Source organism: Cervus elaphus, chromosome 14 (assembly GCF_910594005.1).
Source record: "Cervus elaphus chromosome 14, mCerEla1.1, whole genome shotgun sequence".
Lineage (NCBI taxonomy): Eukaryota > Metazoa > Chordata > Mammalia > Artiodactyla > Cervidae > Cervus > Cervus elaphus.
In genome coordinates this window covers 54,004,504-54,031,009 of record NC_057828.1, presented here as the reverse complement: position 1 = coordinate 54,031,009, position 26,506 = coordinate 54,004,504, and the positions used below count along the sequence as shown (strand labels likewise).

The following is a 26,506-nucleotide window of genomic DNA, read 5'->3' as shown; positions in this document are numbered from 1 at the left end:
AAATAAAGTTTGTCACTGTTTCCATTGTTTCCCCATCTATTTGCCATGAAGTGATGGGACAAGATGCCATGGTCTTAGTTTTCTGAATGTTGAGTTTTAAGCCAGCTTTTTCACTCTCCTCTTTCACTTTCATCAAGAGGCCCTGTAGTTCCTCTTCGCTTTCTGCCATAGGATGGTGTCATCTGCATATATGAGGTTATTGATATTTCTCCCAGCAATCTTGATTCCAGCTTGAGCTTCATACAGCCTGGCATTTCACACGATGTACTCTGCGTATAAGTTAAATAAGTAGAGTGACAGTATACAGCCTTAACTCCTTTCCTGATTTGGAACCAGTCTGTTGTTCCATATACAGTTCTAACGGTTGCTTCTTGACCTCCATACAGATTTCTCAGAAGGCAGGTAAGGTGGCCTGATACTCCCATCTCTTGAAGAATTTTCCACAGTTTGTTGTGATCCACACAGTGTCAAAGGCTTTGGTGTAGTCAATAAAGCAGAAGTAGATGTGTTTCTGGAACTCTCTCGCTTTTTCGATGATCCAGTGGATGTTGGCAATTTGATCTCTGACTCCTCTGCCTTTTCTAAATCCAGCTTGAATATCTGGAAGGTTATGGTTCACGTACTGTTGAAGCCTAGCTTGGAGAATTTTGAGCATTACTTAGCTAGCGTGTGAGATGAGTGCAATTGTGCCACAGTTTGAACATTCTTTGGCACTGCCCTTCTTTGGGGTTGGATTGAAAACTGACCTTTTCCAGTCCTGTGGCCACTGCCGAGTTTTCCAAATTTGCTGGCATGTTGAGTGCGACACTTTCACAGCATCATCTTTTAGGATTTGAAATAGCTCCACTGGAATTCCATCACCTCCATTAGCTTTCTTCATAGTGATGCCTCCTAAGGCCCAATTGACTTCATTTTCCAGGATGTCTGGCTCTAGTCCAGTGATCACACCATCATGATTTTCTGAATCATAAAGATCTTTTTTGTATAGTTCTTCTGTGTATTCTTGCCACCTCTTCTTAATATCTTTTGCTTCTGTTAGGTCCATACCATTTCTATCCTTTATTGTCCCCATCTTTGCATGAAATATTCCCTTAGTATCTCTAATTTTCTTGATAAGATCTCTAGTCTTTCCCATTCTATTGTTTTCCTCTATTTCTTTGCATTGATCACTGAGGAAGGCCTTCTTATCTCTCTGTGCTATTCTTTGGAACTTTGCATTCAAATGGGTATATCTTTCCTTTTTTCATTTGCCTTTCACTCCTCTTCTTTTCTCAACTGTTTGTAAGCCCTCCTCATGCAACCATTTTGCCTTTCTGCATTTCTTTTTCTTGAGGATGGTCTTGATCCCTGCCTCCTGTACAATGTCATGAACCTCTGTCCATAGTTCTTCAGGCACTCTGTCTATCAGATCTAATCCCTTGAATCTATTTTTCACTTCCACTGTATAATCGTAAGGGATTTGCTTTAGGTCATACCTGAATGGTCTAGTGGTTTTCCCTACTTTCTTCAATTTAAGTCTGAATTTGGCAACAAGGATTTCATGATCTGAGCCACAGTCAGCTCCCAGTCTTGTTTTTGCTGACTTTATAGAGTTTCTTCATCTTTGGCTGCAAAGGATATAATCAATCTGATTTCAGTATTGATCATCTGGTGATTTTCATGTGTAAAGTCTTCTCTTGTGTTGTTAGAAGAGGGTGTTTGCTATGACCAGTGTGTTCTCTTGGCAAAATTCTGTTAGCCTTTACCCTGCTTCATTTTGTACTCCAAGGCCAAATTTGCCTGTTACTCCAGGTATCTCTTGACTTCCTACTTTTGCATTCCAGTCCCCTATAATGAATAGGACATCTTTTTTTGGGTGTTAGTTCTAGAAGGTCTTGTAGGTCTTCATAGAACCCATTCAGTTTCAGCTTCTTCACCATTACTGGTCAGGGCATAGACTTGGATTACTGTGATAGTGAATGGTTTGCCTTGGAAATGAATAGAGATCATTCTGTCGTTTTTGAGATTGCACCCAAGAATTGCATTTCGGACTCTTTTGTTGACTACAAGGGTTACTCCATTTATTCTAAGGGATTCTTCCCCACAGTCATAGATATAATAGTCATCCGAGTTAAATTCACCCATTCCGGTCCATTTTAGTTCACTGATTCCTAAAATGTCGGTGTTCACTCTTGCCATCTCCTGTTTGACCACTTCTAATTTACCTTGATTCATGGACCTAACATTCCAGGTTTCTATGCAATATTGTTCTTTACAGCGTCAGACTTGACTTCCATCACCAGTCACATCCACAACTGGGTGTTGTTTTTGCTTTGGCTCCATCTCTTCATTCTTTCTGGAGTTGTTTCTCCACTCTTCTCCAGTAGCATATTGGGCACCTATCGACCTGGTGAGTTCATCTTTCAGTATCCTATCGTTTTGCCTTTTCATACTGTTCATGGGGTTCTCAAGGCAAGAATACTGAAGTGGTCTGCCATTCCCTTCTCCAGTGGACCATGTTTTGTCAGAACTCTCCACCATGACCTGTCTGTCTTGGGTGGCCCTACACGGCATGGCTCATAGTTTCACTGAGTTAGACAAGGCTGTGGTCCATATGATCAGTTTGATTATTTTTTATGATTGTGATTTTCATTCTATCTGCCCTCTGATGGATAAGGATAAGAGGTTTATGGAAGCTTCCTGATGGGAGAGACAAACTGAGGGGGAAACTGGGTCTTGTTCTGATGGGCGGGGCCATGCTCAGTAAATCTTTAATCCAATTTTCTCTTGATGGGTGGGGCTGTGTCCCCTCCCTGTTGTTTGACCTGTGTCAAACTATGGTGGAGGTAATGAAGATAATGGTTACTTTCTTGCAAGGTCCCATGCATGCACTGCTGCACTCAATGCCCCCAACCCTACCACAGGTCACCACCAACCTATGCCTCTGCCGGAGACTCCTGGACACTCACGGGCAAGTCTAGGTCAGTCTCTTATGGAGTCACAGCTCCTTTCTCCTGAGTCCTGGTGCGCACAAGATTTTGTTTGTGCCCTCCAAGAGTCTGTTTCCCCAGTCCTGTATAAGTCTGGCGGTGCTATGGTGGGGTTAATAGCGACCTCCTCCAAGAGGGCTTACAACATACCCAGGTCTGCTGCACCCAGAGCCCCAACCCCTGCGGCAGGCCACTGCTGACCCGTACCCCTGCAGGAGACACTCAAACACTCAAAGGCAGGTCTGGCTCAGTCTCTATGGGGTCTCCTGGTGCACGCAAGGTTGTGTTTGAGCCCTCCAAGCGTCTCTGGAAGGTATGGGGTTTGATTCCAAACACGATTTCACCCCTCCTACCATCTTGCTGGGCTTCTCCTTTGCACTTGGATGTGAGGTATCTTTTTTCGGTGGGATCCAACATTCTCCTGTCGATGGTTATTCAGCAGTGAGTTTTAATGTTGGAGTTCTTGCAGGAGAAGATGAGCACATCTTGTGATAGGCTAGGATGGGCAGTTACCAAAAAATCACTCACGTGTAAAACTTTAATGGGGACAATTGCTTTGAAGGAGAAGTGCAGGGCTCTGACCTGGACAGGGAGGGCAGGGCCTCTGCAGGATGCATGGGAGTTATTTGCCAAACAGGGGATGGCGGGGACATTCTGGGTGAAGATAGCAGCATGGTGGTGTCACAGGAAACAAGGAGAACACACGCAAGGGCTAAAAAATGGAGGCAGGAGTGGGGCAGGGAAGGACCAATGAGGGAGATCAGTGGAGGCTGTACCATGGGGGGCCCAGGGGCTTTCAGGTCCCTGGTAGGAAGCTCTGCTTTGGCCTGGGAGCAGAGAGAAGTCCATAAAAGGTTTTAAGTAAGGAACTGATGGAACTGGCTTGCATTTGGACACAGTCATCTCAGCTATGAATGGAAACTGTCCAGGAACGTGGCCAGCACAGAACCCTGGAGTGCAGCTAGAAGGCTGTCATAAGACACGATGGTGGCCCTTGCTATGGCAGAGAAGGGGATGGAGAAAGAGAAAAGATTCCAGGGGCATTTAAGAAACTAATGGAATTAGATGGAATTACACATGGTTAGAAAAGAGGAAGGGGCTTCCCTGGTGGCTCAGTGGTAAAGAATCCACCTGCCAATGCAAGAGACCTGGGTTCAATCCCTGGGCTGGAAAGAACCCCTGGAGAAGGAAATGGCAACCCACTCCAGTATTCTTGCCTGGGAAATCCCGTGGACAGAGGAGCCTGGTGGACTATAGTCCACAGGGCTACAAAAGAATTGGACACAACTGAGTGACTAAACAACAACAACAACAGGAGAAACCACAGAGATAAGGGGGGTTGCAGATCTCCACACTTCTGGCTTGTGTACAAGTACAGATGTGGTTCCTTCACTAAACTCCACAGTAAGGAATGCGACTTGAGGACCAGATTTGAGGGGGAAGATAGTGAGAGTTGCCTGGAGACATCCAAGATGAGCTGCCAAGGATGCAGCTGTCACCCTGGATATCTAGCCTGGAAATGAATGTCAGTGGTGTGGCCCCAGAACCCAGAAGAACACATGTCATATGGTGGGTGCTTGGTCACTGTGTGGAATGGATGGTGATTAAAGCCATGGGTATGAATGGTATCACTGAGGAAGAAAATATCAAATGAGAAGGGAGAACCCAGGGCCACACCTGGGGGACTCCAACATTTTGAAGATTGTGGATCCTTCTTGCCAAACCACCCCCCAGGGAGGCTGCATGAATTTGACATTTCTTACATGAATGAATGAGAATAGGGGAGTGATATTCAACTCCAGTGATTAGACAGCCCCAGCCAGGATATCTCTAAGGCAATCCGGAAGGGGGTATAAATTTCTTTTAAACATTTTTGAAAAGAAAATCAAGATTAACTTCTCTGTAAATGTCTGCCCTTCACAGACCACATAGAGAAGAGGCAGGGACTGGATTCCTCCCAACAACCCAGCACCTCTGCAACCCCAGTATTACTATTCCTGTAATCATGGCAGAGTCTTAATGTATGTAAAACCAGGTGAGACGTGGCCCACAGTTCTAGCTGCTCTTCAAAATGGAACTAAAACGGGGAAAGACCATGATCTCTAACCTAGTGACAGTGGACCAAGCAAGGCATGCACTGTCCCCTCCCCACTCGCAGGAGTCATTATAGCTTCTGTCTCTAAATCTCATCATGAAAGTGAAAGGGCTTCCCTGGTGGTTCAGATGATAAAGAATCTGCTTGCAATGTGGGAGATGTGGGTTTGATCCCTGGGTCAGGAAGATTCTCCCTGAAGGAAGAAATGCAGTCTGCTCCAGTATTCCCGCCGGAAGAATTCACTGGACAGAGGAGACTGGCAGGCTACAATCTATGGGGTCACAAAGAGTTGGACATGACTGACTGCATTACCATAAAGAAACATGGGTTGCAAAGTTAAGCCATCAGAAAGCTTGAGAAAGACTCTAGTCAGGCAACATTTCTCAGGCCCCCTGTCTTTTTCTCTGGAGGTCACAGAGTCAGGAGAGTTGAGCAATATCAAACAGGTCTCTGCAGAACCCCTCCTGTACTGATGCACACTATGGATCTATCAGGATGGGATGAGAATGCGGTGTTCCCAAAATACATTTCTCTGTCTTGCTGCCCTTACGCCGAACTAACAATGCTTGGAATGATGTTCTATGGAACACTTGTTGGGGAGACACAGACTGTGTTCTCTGATTACAACTGTTCGTACTTGGTTCTAAGAAATCAAAGAAGGTTGAAGGGTAATATCAGAGAGGCCAGTGACTATGGCCCATTCTTCATTCATTCAGTAGAAGAGGAAGCTAATGGTAAAAGGCTTTTTGTCTTCCAGCCCTAACAATATTCTCTCAAAGCATCAAATGTTGAAAAGAACCAGATGAGCTAGAGTATTCCTTATATTCTCTGGATTAGATACTACTTGTCCTTAGTTCCTAGAGCCATCTACACAGGGGTGATGTTGATGGTTCAGGTGATAATGGTAAGTATAATGAGGGTGATGGTGATGATGGCAACAATGATGAAGGTGAAGGTGATGGTGGTGATGACTGTGATGGTCATGGCGGTGAGAATAATGAGTAGAAGATGGTGAGGATGGTGATGGTGACAATGGTGGCCATCATTCATTATTGAGCCCTTGCATTCTAGATGCTGTTGTAGGTATTTTCCATACCTAACCTCAATTCATCTTCACAACAACTCAGTAAAGCATGTCCAACTCAGTAAAGCATGTAAAATCCTCATTTTAAAAATGCAGAAACTGGCTCAAAACCTTTTATGAGTATTTCACTGTGATAAGGTGATTTGAGGTACTGAGGCCAGAAGGGGATCTTCAGTCATTCATCACCAACCACAAACACTCCTAAGAGCCTTCTGTGTTTACAGTTCCTTAACAAAAAGGATAGGAACCATGGTTTGTTTCACTCCTCCTGGGTACTTGTCACTGTGTTAGTTGTTTTACATGTACCTCGTACTGTTATCTTCCAACAACCCAATGAGCTAAGTACTATTGTTGTCTTTATTTTTCAGGCCAGGAAACTGAGTACCAATAACATTAAGAAACGTGCTCAGTCACACAGCTGGTACATGGCAGGGTCAGGACCCAAACTGAGGTCATTGTGATTCTAATGGCTGTGGTTTTTTTTTCTGTGACCCCACATGACCTCTAAAGATCCAGAGAGGTACCAGCTACATACCCAGTTCCTAGAGGACAGGTTCTGTCATTAACTTGAGTGGAGACAAAGTTGAGAGTTTCATCCCCTGGGATGATCAGGGATGATGCCTGCCTGAGCACACTGCTGGCCTTCCCCCAGGTTTGCATTATAGTAAAGATTCTGGGTTCGGGCTTTGGAGACCAGCTGCCAAGGTTTGACTCTCAAGTGTTCACTGCTTAGTTGTGTGGGCAAGTTGCTGGGCTTCTGTGTGCCTCTGTTTACTGGTTATAAAATGGGGGACAGGTCTCACCCAGTAGTTGTGAGGACTGAATGATGTGGTACCCAAACCACAGACGCACGCATGAGCCTTAGTCAGTGGTGGCTGCCATCAGCATCACTGTTGATGTGAAGTGAACTAAATGTGGGTGGCAGTCAGATGGGTATGTGCCCAGGTAGTGCTTGATTTACTCACACCAAGGTGACTCTGCCTGTAACCCCTGCCCCATCTATATCTGACAGCAAGTCAGGTTTTCTTAGCTGTGAGCCCTCTGTCCTCTTCCCGGGCCTCCTTCCGAGAGTCATGGCAATGGGTGTGTGTGCCAGCTGCCAAGTGGTAAAGCTGGCACTCCACCCAGGTCCCTCCGACCTCAAAGCCCCTGCTCTTAACCACCATACTACCTACCTTTTAAAATATTGTCATAGGAGATAAAATGCATGTAATAACAAGCTCAGTTTGTAAAATCTTGGAGTAAGTCCCTCAGGGAAATCCAGGTTGAGTAATGTAGAGGGAAACCACCTGAAGTATTGTTGGGTGATGTCATGAGCAGCCCAGAAGGTGGGATCACTACTAAAGATCTGATTGGTTAGATATTACCTCACACCTGTCAGAATACCCATCATCAAAAAGAAAACAAATGACGGATGTTGGCAAGGATGTGGAGAAAAGGAAACCATCGCACACTGTTGGCGGGAGTGTAAATTGGTGTGGCCACTAATGGAAAACAGTTTGAAGGTTTCTCAGAAAACTAAAAATAAAACTATCATGGACTGCAGCCTACCAGGCTCCTCTGTCCATGGGATTTTCCAGGCAAGAGTACTGGAGTGGGGTGCCATTGCCTTCTCCGAAAACTATCATAGGATCCAGCAATTCTACTCCTGGATATTTATCCCCTCAAAATAAAAACACTAATCTGAAAAGCTACATGACCCCAATGTTCATAGCAGCGTTATTTACAGTAGCCAAGATATGGAAGCAACATAAGTTCCCATGGATAAAGAAGATGTAGTAAGGAGTTCCCTGGCAGCCCAGTGGATAGGACTCTGTGCTTTCACTGCTGTGTCCTGGGTTCAATCCCTGGTCAGGGAACTAAGATCCTACAAGCTGCATGGCATAGCCAAAGGGAAAAAAAAAGATGTGGTATGTATATATGTGTATATATACACACATACATACACATACACAATGGATTACTACTCAGCCATGAAAAAGAATGAAATTTTACCATTTGCAACAACATGGATGGACTTGGAGGGTATTATGCTTAGCGAAATAAGTCAGATAGAAAAAGACAAATACTGTATAATGTCACTTATATGTGGAATCTAAAAAATAAAACTAGTGACTGTAATAAAGAAGAAACAGACTCAGAGATACAGAGAACAAACTAGTAGTTACCAGTGGGGAGAGAGAAGGGGGAGGAAAAGACAGGGATAGAGGATTAAAAGGTATAAACTACTATGTATAAAATATAAACCACAAGGATACATTGTACAACACAGAGAATATAGCCAACATTTTTATAATAACTGTAAATGGAATATAATCTTTAAAAGTTGTGAACCACTATGTTGTATACCTGAAACATATAATACTGTACATCAACCCTACCTTAATTTTTTAAAAGTCCATGATCTAAAAAAAAAATCTGATTGGTGAAGGATTTGCTGCCTGGTCCCACTGGGAAGACAGGAAACACTAAGTCCGTTGGGAAGATAGGAAACATTAAGGAGGATCTTCAATTTCATTCCCTAGTGGTTTCTCAGCTTCTTTTGATAAGGGAAAGAAAGGACTTTTTACATTTTTCTTTGCAAGCTCAGTTGATTGTGTCTATTTCTGTAAGACTTTGTTACAAAGACTTCTCTCAATACACAGAAAATCACTCTTCCTTAGATATCCAAGATAAGCAGTATTTTTAAGTGAAAAAAAAAGAGCAGATTGTCATAGAATATACATAGTGTTCTTTCCCCCCTCCACCCTTTTTTTTTTCAAGTGTCATTATCTGACCACAAGAGAAATTTGGAGAAAAAAACAAAAGTGTTGAAAGTCTTATCCCAGTATGATGGGACTGCATGAGCCTTGACTTTCACTCAATCTTTTAACAGCTATTTATTGCAGACCTACTGTGTTCAGGCCACTGAGGATACAGTGGTGGGGGTGGGGGCCCAATTTTCACTTTATGGGTTTCAGTCCTATTTAGATTTGTGTAATAGGCAAGTGTAACTTTTGTGCTATTGTTGTTCAGTTGCTAAGTCATGTCTGACTCTTTGCAACCCCACAGACAGCAGCACATCAGGCTGGCTCCTCTGTCCTCCCTAACTTCTGTAACCAGAAATATAACAAAGAATTGCTTCTTCCCAAAGAGGAAAACCCCTCTTCTACAGCCCGAGCAAGCCTCACCCATCTCTGCCACCTTGGTATCCTTCTTATCACACACCCTTCACATCAGCCATCTCAGCCCTTCACTCTCCAGCCTCTAGTCTCTCTTAAAAGAGAATGACAATTAAAAATAAATAATTTTTTTTAAAAAGAGAGAGACAGCAACAGACCTAAGTCTGAATTCTGATCCTACCACTCACCAGCTCCACAGCTTAACCTGGCTGAGTGTCTGTGTTGCGCCTAGAAATGCAAGCAAATTTCCTTGTTGGGTTGTTTGTAATGATTAGAAAATATCACGTGTCAAAGTCCTGGCATGGTCCCTGGCACACAGCAAGCGCTTAATACTGACACTAGCTATTATTATACTGTTATTCTCACTCTTCCAAGCTGGAAATTCTCAGAGGTGGCCTTGTCGCAGGTCAAGGGCCCAGATAAGAACCTGTTCAGCTCCCCTCCATCTCCCTCCGCATTCATCTTTCCTCCCCTTCCCTCTGTCTTCCCCTACTGTGTTCTCTTCCAGGCGTACTTCCTCCCTCCCTGCCTCTCCCCTTCTCTCTCCCTCCCAGGCCATCCTGTGTGCAAAGTCTTGGATCACGACCTCCTCCTTCAGCATCTCCAGCCTTTCTCTGCATCTCGCTCCTTTGTCATCAAACATGCCCTTCAAGCTGGAGCATCTTCAGGATCACTGCTTCTTTAACTCCTTTTCTACAGCTCATACTCCTGTCCCACCTTAAAGTGCATTACACCCTCTGTCCTCACCTCTGACTCTGTCTTTGAAGGCCCACCTTCCTCCCCCAGCTCTGTTCTCTCTGTCCTACCCACCCCAGCCCCTGCCAGTTCTCTTTCTCAAAACCTTCTCATCTTTGATCATCACAACTGGGGTGAGGGATGCTCCTGGAAGCCAGAGGCTAGAGGCCAGGATGCTGCTCAAGATTCTTACAGCGCCCAGGACAGCCCCCCAACAGAGGATTGTCCGGCCCAACATGTCAGCTGTTGCTCAGTCACTTAAGTCATGTCCTACTCTTTGCGACCACATGATCTGCAGCATACCAGGCTTCTCTGTCCTTCGCTGGCTCCCTGAGTTTGCTCAAATTCATGTCCATTGAGTGATGATGCCATCCAGTTGTCTCATCCTCTGTCACCCCCTTCTCCTCCTGCCCTCAGTCTTTTCAAATGAGTCAACTCCTTGCATCAGGTGGCCAAAGTCTTGGAGCTTCAGCTTCAGCATCAGTCCTTCCAATAAATATTCAGGGTTGATTTCCTTTAAGATTGACTGGTTTAATCTCCTTACAATCCATGGTACTTTCAAGAGTCTTCTTCAGCACCACAGTTGGAAAGCATCAGTTCTTCAGTACTCAGCCTTCTGTATGGTCCAGCTCTCACATCCATACATGACTACTGGAAAAACCATAGCTTTGAGTATATGGACCTGCTCAGCAAAGTGATGTCTCTGCTTTTTAATACGCTGTGTAGGTTGGTCATAGCTTTTCTTCCAAGGAGCAAGTATCTTTTAATTTGTCAGTAGTGCTATAGTTAAGAAAATCTACTGGCTCCTTCCTCTCTAATTCATCTGTTATTTTTCTGGAAAAAAAAAATACAGTTCATTAAGCCAATTCGCTGCCCCATCAGCAGATGAAATAGCAGTGACTCAGATCCTGGATTCTGACTGCCGTGAGGCCAAGCCCTGGTTAGGTTGTTTGCCAGCATCCAGCAGCCAAATGTCTCAGAGCCCCCCTGCCTAATCTGTAAAGTGGGGCAATCAATGGTCAGACGATACAGTGGGGTGATCACTGATTGCTTAGCAGAGAGCTGGGCACACAAGCCACACTCATGAATTTAAGTCAGGTTTACAGTCTTTAGGCTACTGTCCTAGGCTGGCCACAAACTGACCTCAGCCTCCATCCCAACTCTTCCCTCTACTCCTCCCCTCCCCATCATCCATTCCACCCCAACTAACCTTGACCCTCTTCCAGAACATCCTCTGCATTCCCCACCCCTCACCCTGCCTCCTCCCTTCACCCCCGATATTAGTTTCCTGTGGCTGTCATGGGCTTCCCAGGTGGCACTAGTGCCTACCTGCCAGTGCAGGAGATAAAAGAGAGACAGGTCCGATCCCTGGGTCGAGAAGATCCCCTGGAGGAGGGCATGGCAACCCACTCCAGTATTCTTACCTGGAGAATCCCATGGACAGAGGATCTGGCAGGCTATGGTCCATTGGGTTGCAGAGTTGGACACAACTGAAGCGACTTAGCATGCATGCACACGTGGCTGTCACAACAAATTATCACAAGCTCTGTGGCTTATATTAACACAACTTATATTTATTCTTTTACAGCTTTGGGGCCTAAAGTCCAAAATTAGTTTCACTAAGCTAAAGTCAAGGGGCCAGTCTCTTCCAGAGGGTGTAGGAAAAAAATCTGATTCCTCACCTTTTCCAGTCTTTACTCCTTTATCCCTTGCATTCCATGGCTCATGGCCCCTTCCTCTATCTCCAAAGCCAGCAAGGGAGTATCTTCAGCTCTCTCTCTGCTTCTGTCATGTCACCTTCTCCTCTGTCTGTAGTCAAATTCCCTCTGTCCACTTCTTGCAAGAACCCCTGTGCCTATATTGGACCCACACAGACAATCCAGGATAAGTCCCCCATCTCAAGATCCTCAACTTCCTCAAATCCGCAAAGCTTTATCTGCCCTGTCAGGTAATGCCCATGGGCTCTCAGGATTAGGACCTGGAAATCTTTGGGTGTGGGGGGGGGCATCAATTTTTTTATGATTAAATAACTTTATTTATGATGCTTCAGATTTTGTAAATGCCGTATATGTAAATAACTGTATAGCAACCAAAGTCCCACAAATTCTAGCCAAGGCACAACCACTGATCAAGACCTTTTGAAAAATCAAAAACAAATAAAATGTCGGACGAGAAGCTTTGTTCTCCCAACAGAGAATTTAATAAATGAACGTACTTCTCTGACCTTTTAAGGTTCACACTGGGAAAACGTAAACTTTCATTTAAGGGCATCCCCAACCAACTGACTGCTCGATCAACCCATATTTGGAAAAATAAACCCCATAGTTAAAAAATATCTATCAAATGTTCTTCATACCCAGAACATAATAAAACCTTGACACGCAGAATGAAAAACCTCTCCGTTTCTGTACCAGACCACAGATTAGTCTACCCATCAGCCTGTAATCTAGTTCCTCTGAATGTCACCGTCAACTCACTGTGATGTCGTTAAGAAACTACATGCTAATATCCTTTTATTCTTGTGGGGCACCATTCATCCCCATCTTCCATTCTGAAATGTCCTCCCCTCCAACTCTGAATACATGGCAGTGCCCACGCCCAGTGGATCCTCAGCTGAGCAGTAATCACTCTGGGTAAATGATTGCTCCTCCTCTGGGACCCTCACACTTCCCCACTCCTTCCGCGGTCACTTCCACACAACCCAAGGTCACTGCCTGTTTCCTGTCAGGCACTTAGACCTGTTCTCTCAGATTGAACCTAAGTCCCTTGAGGAATGGCTTCATATCATCCCCCTAGCTCAGCTCACAGTTTTGTACACAGTGGACACTTAGTCAACAAGAGTTCTGTGGCTGGTTTTTGTTGTCCACCTCCAAAAAGAAAGTTGGATTTGAGCCCAACTGAAGCTGATCAACCATTTAAAAAAACACAAGATGGATGGCAACTTGTGTTATCTTGATGAGAGAGTAGCATTGCCCTCATCCTTCTGTCGGCAAGCCCTGTGAAGACATTATTCAGAAAACAAAGAAGGTGAATTGACTTGACATTTACCTTCTTCTTGCTTCTCTTTTTAAGGATTGTCTTTGTATCTGAAATACCTTCTGGAACATTATAAAAAAATTACAAGCCGGACCCAGGAACTTCAGGTAATCTTTGAGCTCCAAAAGTTCATTTCAGCTCCTCATTGAAATTTTCATGGCACTGAGCATCTTAACTCTGTTGTTCCTCTATTAGGTAGTCAGCGCACATCCTCCAAAAGGTGATATGATATCTCCATTTGCACTCCAAATGATTCAGATGGGGTGGCTGAGATCTCCCAGGAGGGCAAGGAGACTTGTTTTCCTCTGTCCAAACCCAGACAATTTTAGATCTTAAAATTTGACATTTTAGATCTTAAAAATTGTATTTATTAAATGCAGTGGAAGAAGTACCACAGTACAGAGAGCAGACGTACCAAAAGTTACATAATGTCAACATTTTAGAGGCAAAATAATCCTTAGGGATAGTATTGCTCTGATAGCTATTGTCATGTTAAAACTGTATAATAAACAATATCAGTATTCCACAATTACTGTCCACTGCTCACATGTCTGGGGCCAGTTGCAAGGTGAATCCACTGGTCTTGGATGGACTTACTCACATGCCTGGGTGTTGGCTGGCTCTTGATTGATCTAGGCTGGCCTCAGCTGGAGCATCTGTGCCCTGTTCCACGTGTCTCTGATACTCTAGCAGGCTGGCCTGAGCATGTTCTCATGGCACTAACAGAGGAAGCAGAGATCAGGAAGAGAAATCAGGCCCTTGTGTTATGTCTGCCAACATCCCATTGGCCAGAGCAAGTCACATGACTGAGTTCAGTGTCAGGGGGCAGGATATGGGCAGGCACTACAAGTTACGTAACCAAAGGTGTGAATAGAGGAAGGGTGAAATGGTGGGACCACCGCAACCATCAATCACAAAGACCATCTATTCCAGGGGTAAGCAAATTTTTCTGTAAAGGGCCAGAATATTCTGTAAAGGGCCTATAAATATTTCAGGACATATAGTCTCTGTCACACCTATCTGACTCTGCTACTACAGAGCAAAGACAACCATAGACAATTGTGTAAATGAATGGGTGTGGCAAGCATGCTCTGTTCCAATAAAACTTTATTTATAAAAATAGACAGTGGTCCAGATTTGGCCTGCAGACAGTAGTTTGCCAACCCCGATCTAGTCCATTCTCCTTATTTTACAGATATGGACAACGACGTTCGGAGGCCTAGGTGACTATCTCAATGTCACCCAGTTGGTGGAAGAATCAAGACAAAAGTTCAGGCCTTCTGGCCCTAGCTCACTGCTTTTTCTCTTACACTTAGCAAATAATAACGAATAAGTCTAACTACCATTTACTGAGCACCTACTACGTGCTAAGCACTGTGGTAAAAGCTCTCCAACATTGTCTCGTTTAGTCCTGATAACACTAAGAGGTATATAGTCATAGTAAGTTCTAAATGAAAAAGCATCCAGAAAGAACTATGGCTGAGAGTCTGTCTAGATCTAGAGTCTGAACTCTTACCTATGATGCTCTGCTGCTTCCCTACTAGTTACTAGGCTAAGCATAGTTTTTCTGCATTTTTCAGAAAGTTTTGGAAACTTTTGTCCCTCCCGCAAAGGTAGTGGAAATGACTCCTGCATTATTCCTGAACAGGGCTAATCAGCTAAAATCTCCCTTCTTCTCCCTTCAGATCAAGATCAGCAGTTCTCAGGAAACTCAGCAGTCTTTGATGCAAGAAAAGTTGCGGGAGCACCTGGCAGAGAAGGAGAAGCTAAGCGAGGAAAGGCTACAGCAGGAGGAGAAGCTGAAAGCCCGAGTCAAGTGGCTGACGGAAGAGAAGGCGGTAAGGAGGTCCCTGGCCTTCCCTTTCATGCTGGAAAAGGAGAGATGAACTTTCCCATAAAAAACTGAGGGCGTGCATTTAGAGGAGAAACTTCAGCAGCAATCTTGATGGATGCTGTCGAACTAAATTAATTTAAGAGGGTGAATGGAGACTTCTCTGGCAGTTCAGTGGCTAAGACCCCACGCTCTCAATGCAGAGGGCCTGGGTTCGATCCCTGGTCAGGGAGACACATCCTGGAAGCCCCAACTGAAGATCCTACATGACACAATGAAAATCGAAGATCCTACATGCTGCAACTAAGACCCGGTGCAGTCAAATAAATAGGCATGTTTTTTTAAAAAAAATAAATAAAAAGGGTGAATAATGTTGGAGGAATTAATATGAAGCTTGGGTCTTAAAACTCAGAACAAGATCAACTTGAGTAGGCACAGTTATTGAAATTTCTAGAAACAATACTTCATTGGTTTATACACTGCAGCTGATTTTACAGATCTGAGGCATTACTACAAGTCCTGGTTTATGACCAACAGAGTGTTGCTAAGTATGTGCAAGACCAGCCAGTGTTATTTCAGTGTTTTGCTTTCTCTTTATACAGATCAAGGGAATAAAATGGCCAAAATTGCTACTTACTTTTCTAGAAAACGACCAATTAGACGATGCTACCAGCAGTGCCTCTCAACTCAGAGGTGCCCGTGAATCACCTGGGGATGTTGTGAAAAGGCAGATTCTGACTCAGCCCGTCTGGGGTGGAACCTGGCACTCTGCATTTCTAACAAGTTCCCAGCTGGTGCGGATGGCACAGCTCTGCAGACACATGTTCAGCGACAGAGTCTCAGATGAAGGTTTTACCCAAGCTGGCAGATAAGAACCACCTGGAAGCTGGTTGAAAATACGGATTCTTGGGCCCTACCCCAGCCCCACTGAATCAGAATCTCAGGAGAAGGCCAGAAACTGCAGTTAATGCACCAATTCTCCTCCTTGTCCTTGAGTTCACCGTGTTTTTTAAAAAATATTTATTTATATATTTGGCTGTGTCGCTTCTTAGTTGCAGCATGGAGGCTCTTCATTTCATCTTGCAGGATCTTTCGTTGCAGTAAATGGACTCTCTAGATGTGATGCACAGGCTCCAGTAGTTGTGACTTGTGGGCTTAGTTGCTCCCCAGCATGCGGGATCTTAATTCCCGGACCAGGGTTTGAACCCATGTTCCCTGCATTGCAAGGAGGATTCTTAACCACTGGACCACCAGGGAAGTCCCGAGTTGGCCATTTTTGATATTCAGGGACCCACCATGAATTTAACTACCTCAGTCACCATCACCCTGGATCCCTGGTTCATGACTTTGGCTGCACTTCTGTCATTCAAGAGATTAAAAAAATGCTAAGGCCTTGCACACCTCCCCCTCTGCCCATCCCCAGCTTCTGATCTAGCTGGGGTGAGGGTGCAGCTCAGGCCCTGGGATTGGTAAGCTCTCCCTGGTGGTTCCCACGTGCAGCCACCACAGAGAGTCTCCCACCCACCTCAAAACAGTGGCACCAGATCCACTGAACCCCAACTCTCCCCCAGCACCTCCTTTCTTCCACCAAAAAGGACCAGAACTGCCATTTCCTCCATCTCCACCAGGAGCAGCTTGGTGACTTCCTGCTGGGACCCTCCTTCTCTGTCAGATGCCCCCACTCTCCAGACCTCTCCAAGAGGCAGAGACCTCTGCCAGTTTCATCTCGTCCTCTAATTCATGCCCTACTACTACTTCTCCTCTTTGCCTCTTTCTCTGCCTTTTGTGAAATAAAAGATTAAAAGGGAAGAACAACCTGACCAAAATCACCTGTGAGCCCCATACAGGTACTATAAACAACGGCCTTAAATCAAGACAGGTCCCTTCAGAAGGGCAATTAGATATAGAAGAAGGAAAAAAAAAAAAACAGTGCCATTCTATAGAGAGGGAAATAAAACCAGAAAGAACCTAAAAATCTTCAAAACCTTCACAGAACTCTCCACCTGTTTCCTCTCTCTTCTCTGTTTAATTTCTCCCTTCCCAAATGTCTTATTTTAGTTTTAATTTTGGTTTGACTGTTTTCCACTGTGAATGTACAGTATTATAACCCCAGCCTGTTCACCACCACCTTGGGCACCAGCCTGGGCCCTCCAGATGCCCATTGATTCCAACAGACACAGGGTTTCAAGGTTTAACATCAACCCCCCTTTAATCACACCAAACTTCTGAGGGCACACCACCCCTTGCAGAGGGGAACACAAAGCCAGGGATCCACAGACAGACAGTACAGTCACTCATGTCCACTACTGTCCCATTGAGGGTCATTCTTCCCCAGACACTTACATTGATTGGCTTGACCCCAGGGACTCATCCAAAAGGCTTGAGTGGTAGGTGCCCCGATTTTAAATGAACATGACTCTGTCACCCCCCACCCTTTCTAAAAATATGTGTGTCAAAATTAATTAAGCTCCTCCTCACAAATCCTGACCTGTCTTAGGACTCTGCTTCAATGGTAAGAAATTCTAGGTTCCGTTAAAGAGCTTCTGTGGTGGCTCAGACATTAAAGAATCCGCCTGCAATGCAGGAGACCGGGGTTCGATCCCTGGGTCAGAAAGATGCCTTGGAGAAGGGAATGGCTACCCACTCCAGTATTCCTGCCTGGAGAATTCCATGGACAGAGGAGCCTGGCAGAGGAGTACATGGGGTTGCAAAGAGTCAGACACGACTGAGTGGCTAACTTACGAAGCTATCATTCTTTTTTTATGATTATTATGATCTGTTAACAACATCGCCCTGAGTTACACACACACTGATGGTTTAGATCAGAGGTCAGCAAACTTTTCCCATGAAGAGCCACACAGTATCTATTTTCAGTTGTGCAGGTCATGTCTTTGTCCTGATTTCTCAGCTCTGTGGATGCAGTGCCAAGGCAACCCACGATGAGCATGGTGGCGTTCCAATAAAACTTTATTTACAAAAAAAAGCAGACAGTGGGCCACATTTGGCCCGCATGCCGTAGCTTGCCAACTACTGGTTCTAGAATCAAAGGGACCAGGGTTCAATTTCCCATTGATGTGATTTGTTGGTAAACTGAACAGATTCCTAATCTCTCTAAGCCTACTTCCTCCTTCAACAAAGTGGAAATGACAGAAGAAATGATTGATCTTTACTAGTGAATGATCATCATGTGCCAAGCATTTCATGTTCATCATCTCATCTGCCCCTCCTATCAACCCAATGCAGGAAGCGCTATTACTATCCCCATTGTACAGATGGGGAAACTGAGGTTTCTAAAGTTTCTCACTTGCCCAAGACTATACCTCTAGGAAGAATCAGCCACAGTCTCTAATCTGACCCTGCCAACTCCAGACCCCATGCTCTTAGACCCTAGAAATACTGTCCACAGTTTTCCATGGGTTTGTTGTGAGATGTGAAAGAGTTAATCTGTGAAGTGCCTGGCCCGGAGTCCAGATTCCTACCATGGTAACTATGTCTATTAAACAACAGTCATGACTTTCAGGCTTTGGAGGAAAGCATTACTCAAGAGAAAAACAGAGCGAAAGAAGCATTAGAAGAAGAACGGAAGAGAGCCCAAGAGCTGGAGAACCGCTTAACCCGCCAGAAGAAGGTATGAGCTCAGGGAGGCAGAGCCGGCTTGAGCCCAGGTCAAGGTCGGGAAGCCAGGATGGACTCACCTGGGACACTCATCTGGGCCTGCCCACCCCACCTGCCAGGCTCTCAGCTGCCCACAGTCTCCCCATGGGGATGCTGTGAGTAATAAAGAGTCCACCTGCCCATGCAGTGCCTAGCAGAATCCAGATTACTGCCGTTGTAATTCTGTCTGTTAAACGCCAGTCATTGGTTTTCAGGCTTTGGAGGAGACCATTTCTCAGGAGAAAAGCCGAGCAAAGGAAGCATTAGAAGAAGAACAGAGCAAAGTCCAAGAGCTGGAAAACCGCTTAACCCACCAGAAGGAGGTACGCAGCTCGGGGAGATAGGCGGCTCAAACCCAAACCCAGCTTGAGGGCCATGTGGAAGTAAGTTTCGAACCACAGCTGATGGGGAGTCAAGCATGGCGGAGTTTCCTAGAGGGATTTGTCCATGGGGGAGCTCAGCTACTTTGGGAAGAAGCAGGGGGGACTCTAGGAGAGGACCCTAGAGTTGTAACCTTGCACTTACAATTTACACAAAAATTGTAAATGTCATAAAATACAGTCTTAGGGGACACGTCGGGATTGGTAACATGAGTGTTTTCTGCATGGAGATTACATCCTGAATCCTAAAAATGGAGGAATTTCAGAATCCTGGGACTTTAGGGCTATGTGAATCCTCCAGCATCCTAAAATGCCCACCCTTCATCTCTACCACCAAGAAATATTCTACAGCCCAGGGCAGTCCATCCCAGTGTTGATGCCTTGGGCTGGCAGAAAATTCTTCCTTTAGATTGAGTTGACTGAGATTCTCTCTCAGAAAGGGTTTCAACCCTCCACCCACCACTCTGGGCTCCTGCAAGACCCGTCTGCTTTCTCTTCCACAGAATAACCTTTTAGATGCATAAGAATAGAGGCACCGGCTCCTCTCCAGACACAAATGCCCTTCACAGGCCTGGAGCCTGGCCTTGGTCCCCTCCTCTGAGCTGCTCTAACCTGTGACAGATTAGCAGCTCACTGGCTGAAAAGGGCCCATGGATGTGTTATGCTTGGTCCTAAAGTGTTTTATCTTAAATTCATAATATTTACTAACAAATCCAGATTCCCATCCTCTCTTGAAAAGTTGGGAAATCTGGCCCTCCTTTCCACTTGCGGCAGAAATGGACTGGAGCCAAACCAAGTAGCAGATGTTTGCCACAGTCCCCACCATTCCCTATTGCATTCAACACAACTCATTTCATTTCAGGTAACTGTTGAGCCCCTACAGGTGTCTGGGTTTGCAGCCCATCATCTGTTTTCTTCCTAAACTGTTTGTAGCCAAAACTGAACACAGTTCTCCAGCATGCAGTGACCTAGAGCAGGACTGTCCTCTCCCTAGTCAAAGATGTATTTCTGCTGATGTGTCCAAACTAGCTTTGGGGAAAGCCCTATTACATTGTTCACTTAAATGTACTTACCTTTGGTCACCCTCAGATCCTTGGGTCATTTTTATTAGATGTTCTCATTTGTGCTTCAATCCTTGGACAGTGTAAAGGGGTGAAGAGTGAAGCTTTGCATCCAGATGAGACATGGGTTCAGATTCCGGCTGGGCTACTTGCTGGCTCAGTACCTACCTTCTTTAAAGGATGGCTGTGAGATAGTGGTGAGATCATGTACAGTGAAGAGTTTGACCCAGAATCATCACTCAATGAATGGTGGCTATTAATACCATCACTGCACTTCCAGTGCTGTTTAGGCACTTACTGTACTAACCCTCCACCACATCCCTACCTCTCAGAGTGAAGTCCTTGCCCGCCCCCCAGGAAGGGAGAAGTGAGGAACCTGCTGAGCAGAGCTCATGCAGTTTGATCCTATCCAGGGAGGGGAGGTGTTTACATGTTGGGTTTCACTCAGGTCTCCGGTACAGATGTGCTCTGCGGGCCTGTGTAAACAGTGTCAGTGCCTGGTCCTGAGTTATTTCTCCAGGGGTGATGAGGAAGAGGAGGGTCTCCCAAGGGTTCGCTGGGGTGAAATGTCACTGAGAGGTCATCTGCACAGGGATGGGGAAGCCCCTTGAACTGAGCGATCTTGAGGTCATGGGGCACTTCAGAAGGGAAATTTAAGAACAGGCTGATGGTAGACAGCCCCAAAGCAATAGGAGTTGTGGCCAGGTCACCCACACCTTGGAATCAGCCCACTCCTCCCAGCAGGACCTCTTCGTGACTTCTTATTGGGAAATAAGAGATCAGAATCCCAGACATGGGCTTTGATCAACTTCAGATGGTCATGTGATTTTTCTTTCCATTAGACCTTCCTCCACACTGTCAGGGGTTTCCCAGGTGGCACTAATGATAAAGATCCCGCCTGCCAATGCAAAAGACACAAGAGACATGGATTCCATCGCTGGTCGGGAAGATGCCCTGGAGGAGGGCATGGCAACCCACTCCAGTATTCTTGCCTGGAGAACCCCATGGACAGTGGAGCCTGGCAGGCTGCAATCTGTGGGGCCACAAAGAGTCAGGCACAACTAAACATATTGCACGCATGCATGCACCACACTGTCAGATGAATCTCTAGGAACAACAGAATCACTAGGTCACAAGGCTGGTTTGGAGGAAACTTTAAAGGTTAATTCCCATGACCTGCCCAGGCATGTGGGAGCAAAGTATCCAAATGGGGACAGAACTTTGGCATGAGTTGTGCAAGGACAGCCTTCCCTGTGGTGCCCAGCTCAGCTGCATAGCAAAGTCCTGAGTGTCGATGTGAGATCAGATGCAATGGGGCAGCAAAGTGTCTTACCCCTAAACCCGCCTCAAACTTCAAAATAAACGTGGAGCTTCCATGATGTTACTGTTCTTCTGCTTCATTGAGGGCTGGTATTGGAACCGCTGAGTGTTGGAGTTTTTTAAACTGCTTTTCACTGAAAAAAATATACATAAGTATATACTATTTCATCCATATTATGGATTGAATATTGTTGCAGGCTAATCTAGGACCCTAACCACCAGCTGTAATGGAAACCACGTTCCAACTTCCAGACATCTGACAGCCAAGCTGGTGTTTAAAATACAACCCATTCCAGGGACTCCCCTGGTAGTCCAGTGATTTAGATTTTGTCTTCCAATGCCAGAGGGGTGGGTTTGACCTCTGGTTGGGGAGCTAAGATCCCACATGCCTTGCAGCCAAAAAACCAAAACATAAAACAGAAGCAATATTGCAACAAATTCAATAAAGACTTTAAGTTTGGTGCATATAAAAAAGTAATAATAATAATAACCTATTTGAGAGTTGAGGTGCCCTTTCTTGCAGTGACTAGAAACAGGGGCTTTGCCGGCAGCTTCTATCCTTCTGCAATTTGCATAAACCACTTAACTGAACGGCTCATCAGCAAGTTGCTTCCTGGATAAAAAAATCCCTGATTATGGGCACTAAATACTAACCACAGCCCTCCCATCCTCTCAAAGCTTCCCTTGTGAGGTTGGTCCCCTTCCCTTCCAGAAATTGGTATGTGTGGCTCATTAATTCAATACACTGCCCTCCTCTAGAAACCTGATTCTATTTCAGAGATTTTTTTTCAATAATGGGAAATTCCATTATTAATGAGATTCTTCTTCTTATCAGAGAGGCTGCCTGGCACGATGATAAGAACTCAGACTCTGTAATAAGGCAAGCTTGGTCGCCTTTCCTCACTGGCTCCCTGCCGGGGCCTCCGCACACAAACAATGTGCAGGGCTCAGTCCTGGCCTCTCCACTAACAAACTGCGGGACCCCGGGGCCCTCAGTAACTTTCCCCTCTTTAGTTTCCTCACCTATAAAATGGGGACACAGCTTCTCTATGGATGAGGATGCTATGAGAATAAACTGGGCGAGGAGCACTGGGCTTGGGCCCTGGCACGTAAGACCAGCCCCCACCATTTGAGCTACTGTTGTTATTATTGGTATCATGCTTACTAGCAATTTCCCCCGCTAAATGTGCAGGCAACCAAAAAGACCGGTCATTGATTTTCAGGTTTTGGAGAGCAGCATGGCCCATGAGAAAAGAAAAGCAAAGGAAGCCTTAGAGACAGAAAAGAGGAAGGTGCAAGATCTGGAGAACCACTTGACACAGCAGAAGGAGGTATGGGGGGAGAGGGGGTGGGTGGTGGCCGCCGAAAGCCCTTGGAGGCAGCTTCAGGACCAGACGCGAGACTGTGTTTTGGTACCCGGATTAGAGCAGGTGGTAAAGCGGGCTGATGGGGAGCAGTGCCTCTGATCAGAGTGGCCAATGTCACATCACAGGACTCACCAGCTGTATGACCCTAAGGCAGACCACCTCACCTCCTGGACCAGTTTCCTCATCCATAACCTGGGGAGGCTAACTACCCCTGCATCATGAGATTAAACCAGTTATGTTCATCGGGGCTTCCGAAGTGGCGATAAAGACGCAGGTTCAATCCTTGGGTCGGGAACATCCCCGGGAGAAAGCCATGGCAATCCACTCCAGTATTCTTGCCTGGAGAATCCCTTGGACAGAGGAGGCTGATGGGCTACAGTCCACAGGATCGCAAAGAGTCGGACACGACTGCAATGACTTAGCGCACACAGCACAGTGTATATTAAGTGCTTAGACCTGCCCTCACCCACAGAGGACCATCTCCATAAGCCCTGCTGGTCAACTGCCTGGGGAGGAGAGATGCCCTCCAGGGGAGACCCCTGGTTGGAGTCTGGGTCAGTCTTTCAGCCAGCATCCTCTTCCTCCTCATCACTGAAAGGTATTTAAGAGGCAACCGAGAGTGGGCACAGCAGAACAACACCCTCCTGGCTCCAGCCTCCTAGTTTCAGAGACTCCCAAGTAGACCTTCCCTGGGCTGATGGTCAGGTGTAGAGACAAACGTTGCAGAGGAAGATGGAGTAGACAGGTACATAACCAGCTCACACGGCAGTCACATCAAATAAGTGCCAGGGGTCAGTGCCTCCTGGAACAAATGAGAAGTACACCCTGGAGGAGAGTGACATGGGAGCGGGGAGGGGAGTCCAAGCACCAGGCTGGGGCAGAGCTGGTGACATCCACCCCTACAAGCCTGGGAACTGGGCTCACCAGCTTCACCTGCCTGGAGCCACCATGAAGGCAGACCCCCAAGGCCAAGAGGAGGGATGAATGTCGAGTGGCACCCTGAAAGTCAAACAGGGGCTCTGTGTACCTGCCGTGTGCCAGGCCCTACTGGGTGTCAGGGACACTGCAGAGCCCTAGACGGGCCGCGGCCATACCCTTGTGGGCCCTCCGCTCCAGGACGGAGGGCAGACAGCCATGTAAACAAACGCCCAGGTGACCCCAGAGCCACAGGCTATATAAAGCCAGCATGAGTTAGAGAGTGGCCCACAGGCAGGGAGGACCTCTCGTATTTGGTGACATTGAGTGATACCTGGAGGGCAGAGGAACACTACATCCGAGGGAAGAGAATGCCCCAGGTCAGGGGTCCCAAGTGCAAAGGAGGTCGCCTGACTTAGCCCGGGGGCTGGGGGCAGGGCGGGAAGAATGAAATCACACTGGAACAAGATGGAAACCAAAGGGGAGGGATCAGGGCGGGAAAGCCAGAGGGAGCCACAGAGTCGGGGGCAGGGTGAGGCGTAGCAGAGCTGTGTGGGCCAAACGAGTGGATTCCAGTTCCAGCTGTAGCTCTGCCCTGACATGTTGTGTGACCCCAGGCAAGCCTCTCTCTGTGCCCTCATCTGTGATGTGGGTGCAGTGACAGAGATTTGCTGCGAGGAGTCCGTGCATTCATTGTGAAACACCTGCCCGGGTGAGCTCAGAGTCCAGATCGAGTGGGGAGGATGGTGTGCATGGCGGGGTATGGGGGCGGGACAGTCAAGCAGAGACCTTGGCAGGGAAGTGAGGTCAGAGTCCACACAGGGTGAGGGAGCACCGACACCGAGCAAGCAAGTTAAGGGGTAGAACCCAGACTGTGGTCAGTGGCATCCCCCAGGCCTCCCTTATATAGGTGGGCTAAGGGTGGACTTTTATAGCATGAGCCCCTGCTGAGCAGGGTGGCAGACTCTGTGCCAGCCTACGTATGAACACACAGGCGCATCTCCTGCCTGCAGGTCAGGTGGGGCTTCAATCAGGAGGACAGCTCAGGCAAGGTCCAGACACCAGGTGGCAAAATGGCTGGGGCGGGGCACTGGCGTCTGAACTGGCCCCCGGTGGTGCGACCTTGGCCCATTACTCATCCTCGCACTGCCTCATTTACAGCCTCCATGTCCTCACCTGCAGTATGGAAGGCAGATGCCACCGGGGGGGTTGCATTCAGTACGCGGTGCAGGCACTCATGTGCAGCATTTACAGAGCAGGCAGCCTCGTCATTATCATTTTCATTTGTAATTTTCCAAGCGGCACAAAATAAGGAAGCACGCCCTCCCACAGAGCATGCAGTGGCCTCTTACATCAGGCAGGACGCAGCCTGGCAGGGTGGGGGCTGGACGGTCTCAGGCAGACTTGGCAGTGGGAAAATGCCAAGCCCATGCAGGGAGGAGAGTCAGAGCCCAGGTGCAGCAGCGAGGCCTGTGCAGCACAGGGCAGTGAGGATGGGGGCCATGGGCATGATGCTGGAACCACAGGGTTGTTGGGAAGATCATCTTTTCTCCAGGACCATCCATCCCCAAAGCATAACAGTTTTCAATAGTTTTCCCTTTTTACCCAACAATGCACATTCACTAAAGAAAATTTAGAAGATCCAGACCACTGAAAAGAAGAAAATATAAATGACCATAATCTCAATTCCCCCAAAATAGCCATTATTTACATTCTGGTACATTTCTTTCCAGTCTTTTGTTTACGCATAGATAAATAATTTATTTCATTAAAATGTTCTTGTGAACATTATATTTATGTGGGAGGCATCACTGCAAGAGTTTCAACAGCTGCAAATAGTTTCTTGACCCCACTCTGGCTGTGTCCCTCCTGGGGCTTGTGTAGGTGAGGTTGGGTTCCAACCCCCTCCCCATCTCAGGATCTGTGGGGTAAATGTTCTCTGCAGCAAACTGTCTTGGACTTCGGGTTTTAGACCCAAGCCTTCATAGGTTGGAGAGAGACCGCAAGTGTCCTTTGAAGCCACAGACATCAGGCCTACTGGGAGAGGAGGCCTCCCCCCACCCCCACCCCTGCCCTTGGCCTCACTTGCCCCACCTCCCAGGAAGCCAGGTACCAACAAGGGACCACACTGGTGCCATCATCTGTCCGCTCAGTAGTTTAGTCAGTGGCTCAGCGTCAACCGCCTTGACCTGAGCACTCACCAGCCTGTCGCTTCCCGCACACCAGCCCAGAAACCCTGAATGACGAATAACTCTCTCTGTCGAGGACATAGCTGACTAACCATGACTTGACTTCCGGTTCTCATGTCTCTCTCCAACGGGCATCCTGCTCCTTGAGCTCTAGCTCCCCAGCCCTGACTCACAGGTGTCAACTATTACTAATGCTGGCTTTCCCCTTGGGTGTCACTTCCCTTCCTTTCTCGCGCACGCACCCTCAGACCACTTGTTGTTGACTTCCAGATTTCCGAGAGCAGCATCGCCTACGAGAAAAACAAAGCAAAGGAGGCCATAGAGAAGGAAAAGAAAAAGGTCCAAGATCTGGAGAACCGCATAACCAAGCAGAAGGAGGTATGCCTCTCTAAGAGGAAAGAGGAGCAGGCGTGACTGAGTGCTGGGCTCTGGGGGCAGGCGGTCTGGTTCAAATCCCACCCCTGCCGCCATCTGGCTGTGGGACGTTAGACAACAGTTAGCACCTCTGTGCCTTGCTCTCCCCACTTATGACATACAGATGATCCAATAGATCACCCTCGTGGAGTTGGGAGACTTCATGTCTAACACACAGACAAGCACCTGACACTCAGTGAATGCTGCGTGTGTTGGCTGCTTTTATTATTGTTGTCATTACTACTGGCTCACAGCCACCAAGTGGAGGGCCAGAGTCTGAACCCAGGACCGTCTG

General features: G+C 46.7%; 1 protein-coding gene across 4 annotated transcripts in view; it reads left to right on the top strand.

Moving 5' to 3' along the window:
* The window catches only part of FHAD1 (forkhead associated phosphopeptide binding domain 1), a 159,131-nt gene that overhangs the window by 96,151 nt on the left and 36,474 nt on the right, over nucleotides 1-26,506 (top strand). For 3 of the 4 annotated variants that reach the window (XM_043924446.1, XM_043924444.1, XM_043924443.1), the window contains 6 exons: nucleotides 13,117-13,187; nucleotides 14,766-14,918; nucleotides 18,432-18,539; nucleotides 18,781-18,888; nucleotides 22,550-22,657; nucleotides 26,068-26,175. In XM_043924446.1, the coding sequence (XP_043780381.1) occupies nucleotides 13,117-13,187; nucleotides 14,766-14,918; nucleotides 18,432-18,539; nucleotides 18,781-18,888; nucleotides 22,550-22,657; nucleotides 26,068-26,175 (656 nt within the window). The remainder of the gene's footprint in view (nucleotides 1-13,116; nucleotides 13,188-14,765; nucleotides 14,919-18,431; nucleotides 18,540-18,780; nucleotides 18,889-22,549; nucleotides 22,658-26,067; nucleotides 26,176-26,506) is intronic. The other variant, XM_043924445.1, reaches the window with a different exon arrangement.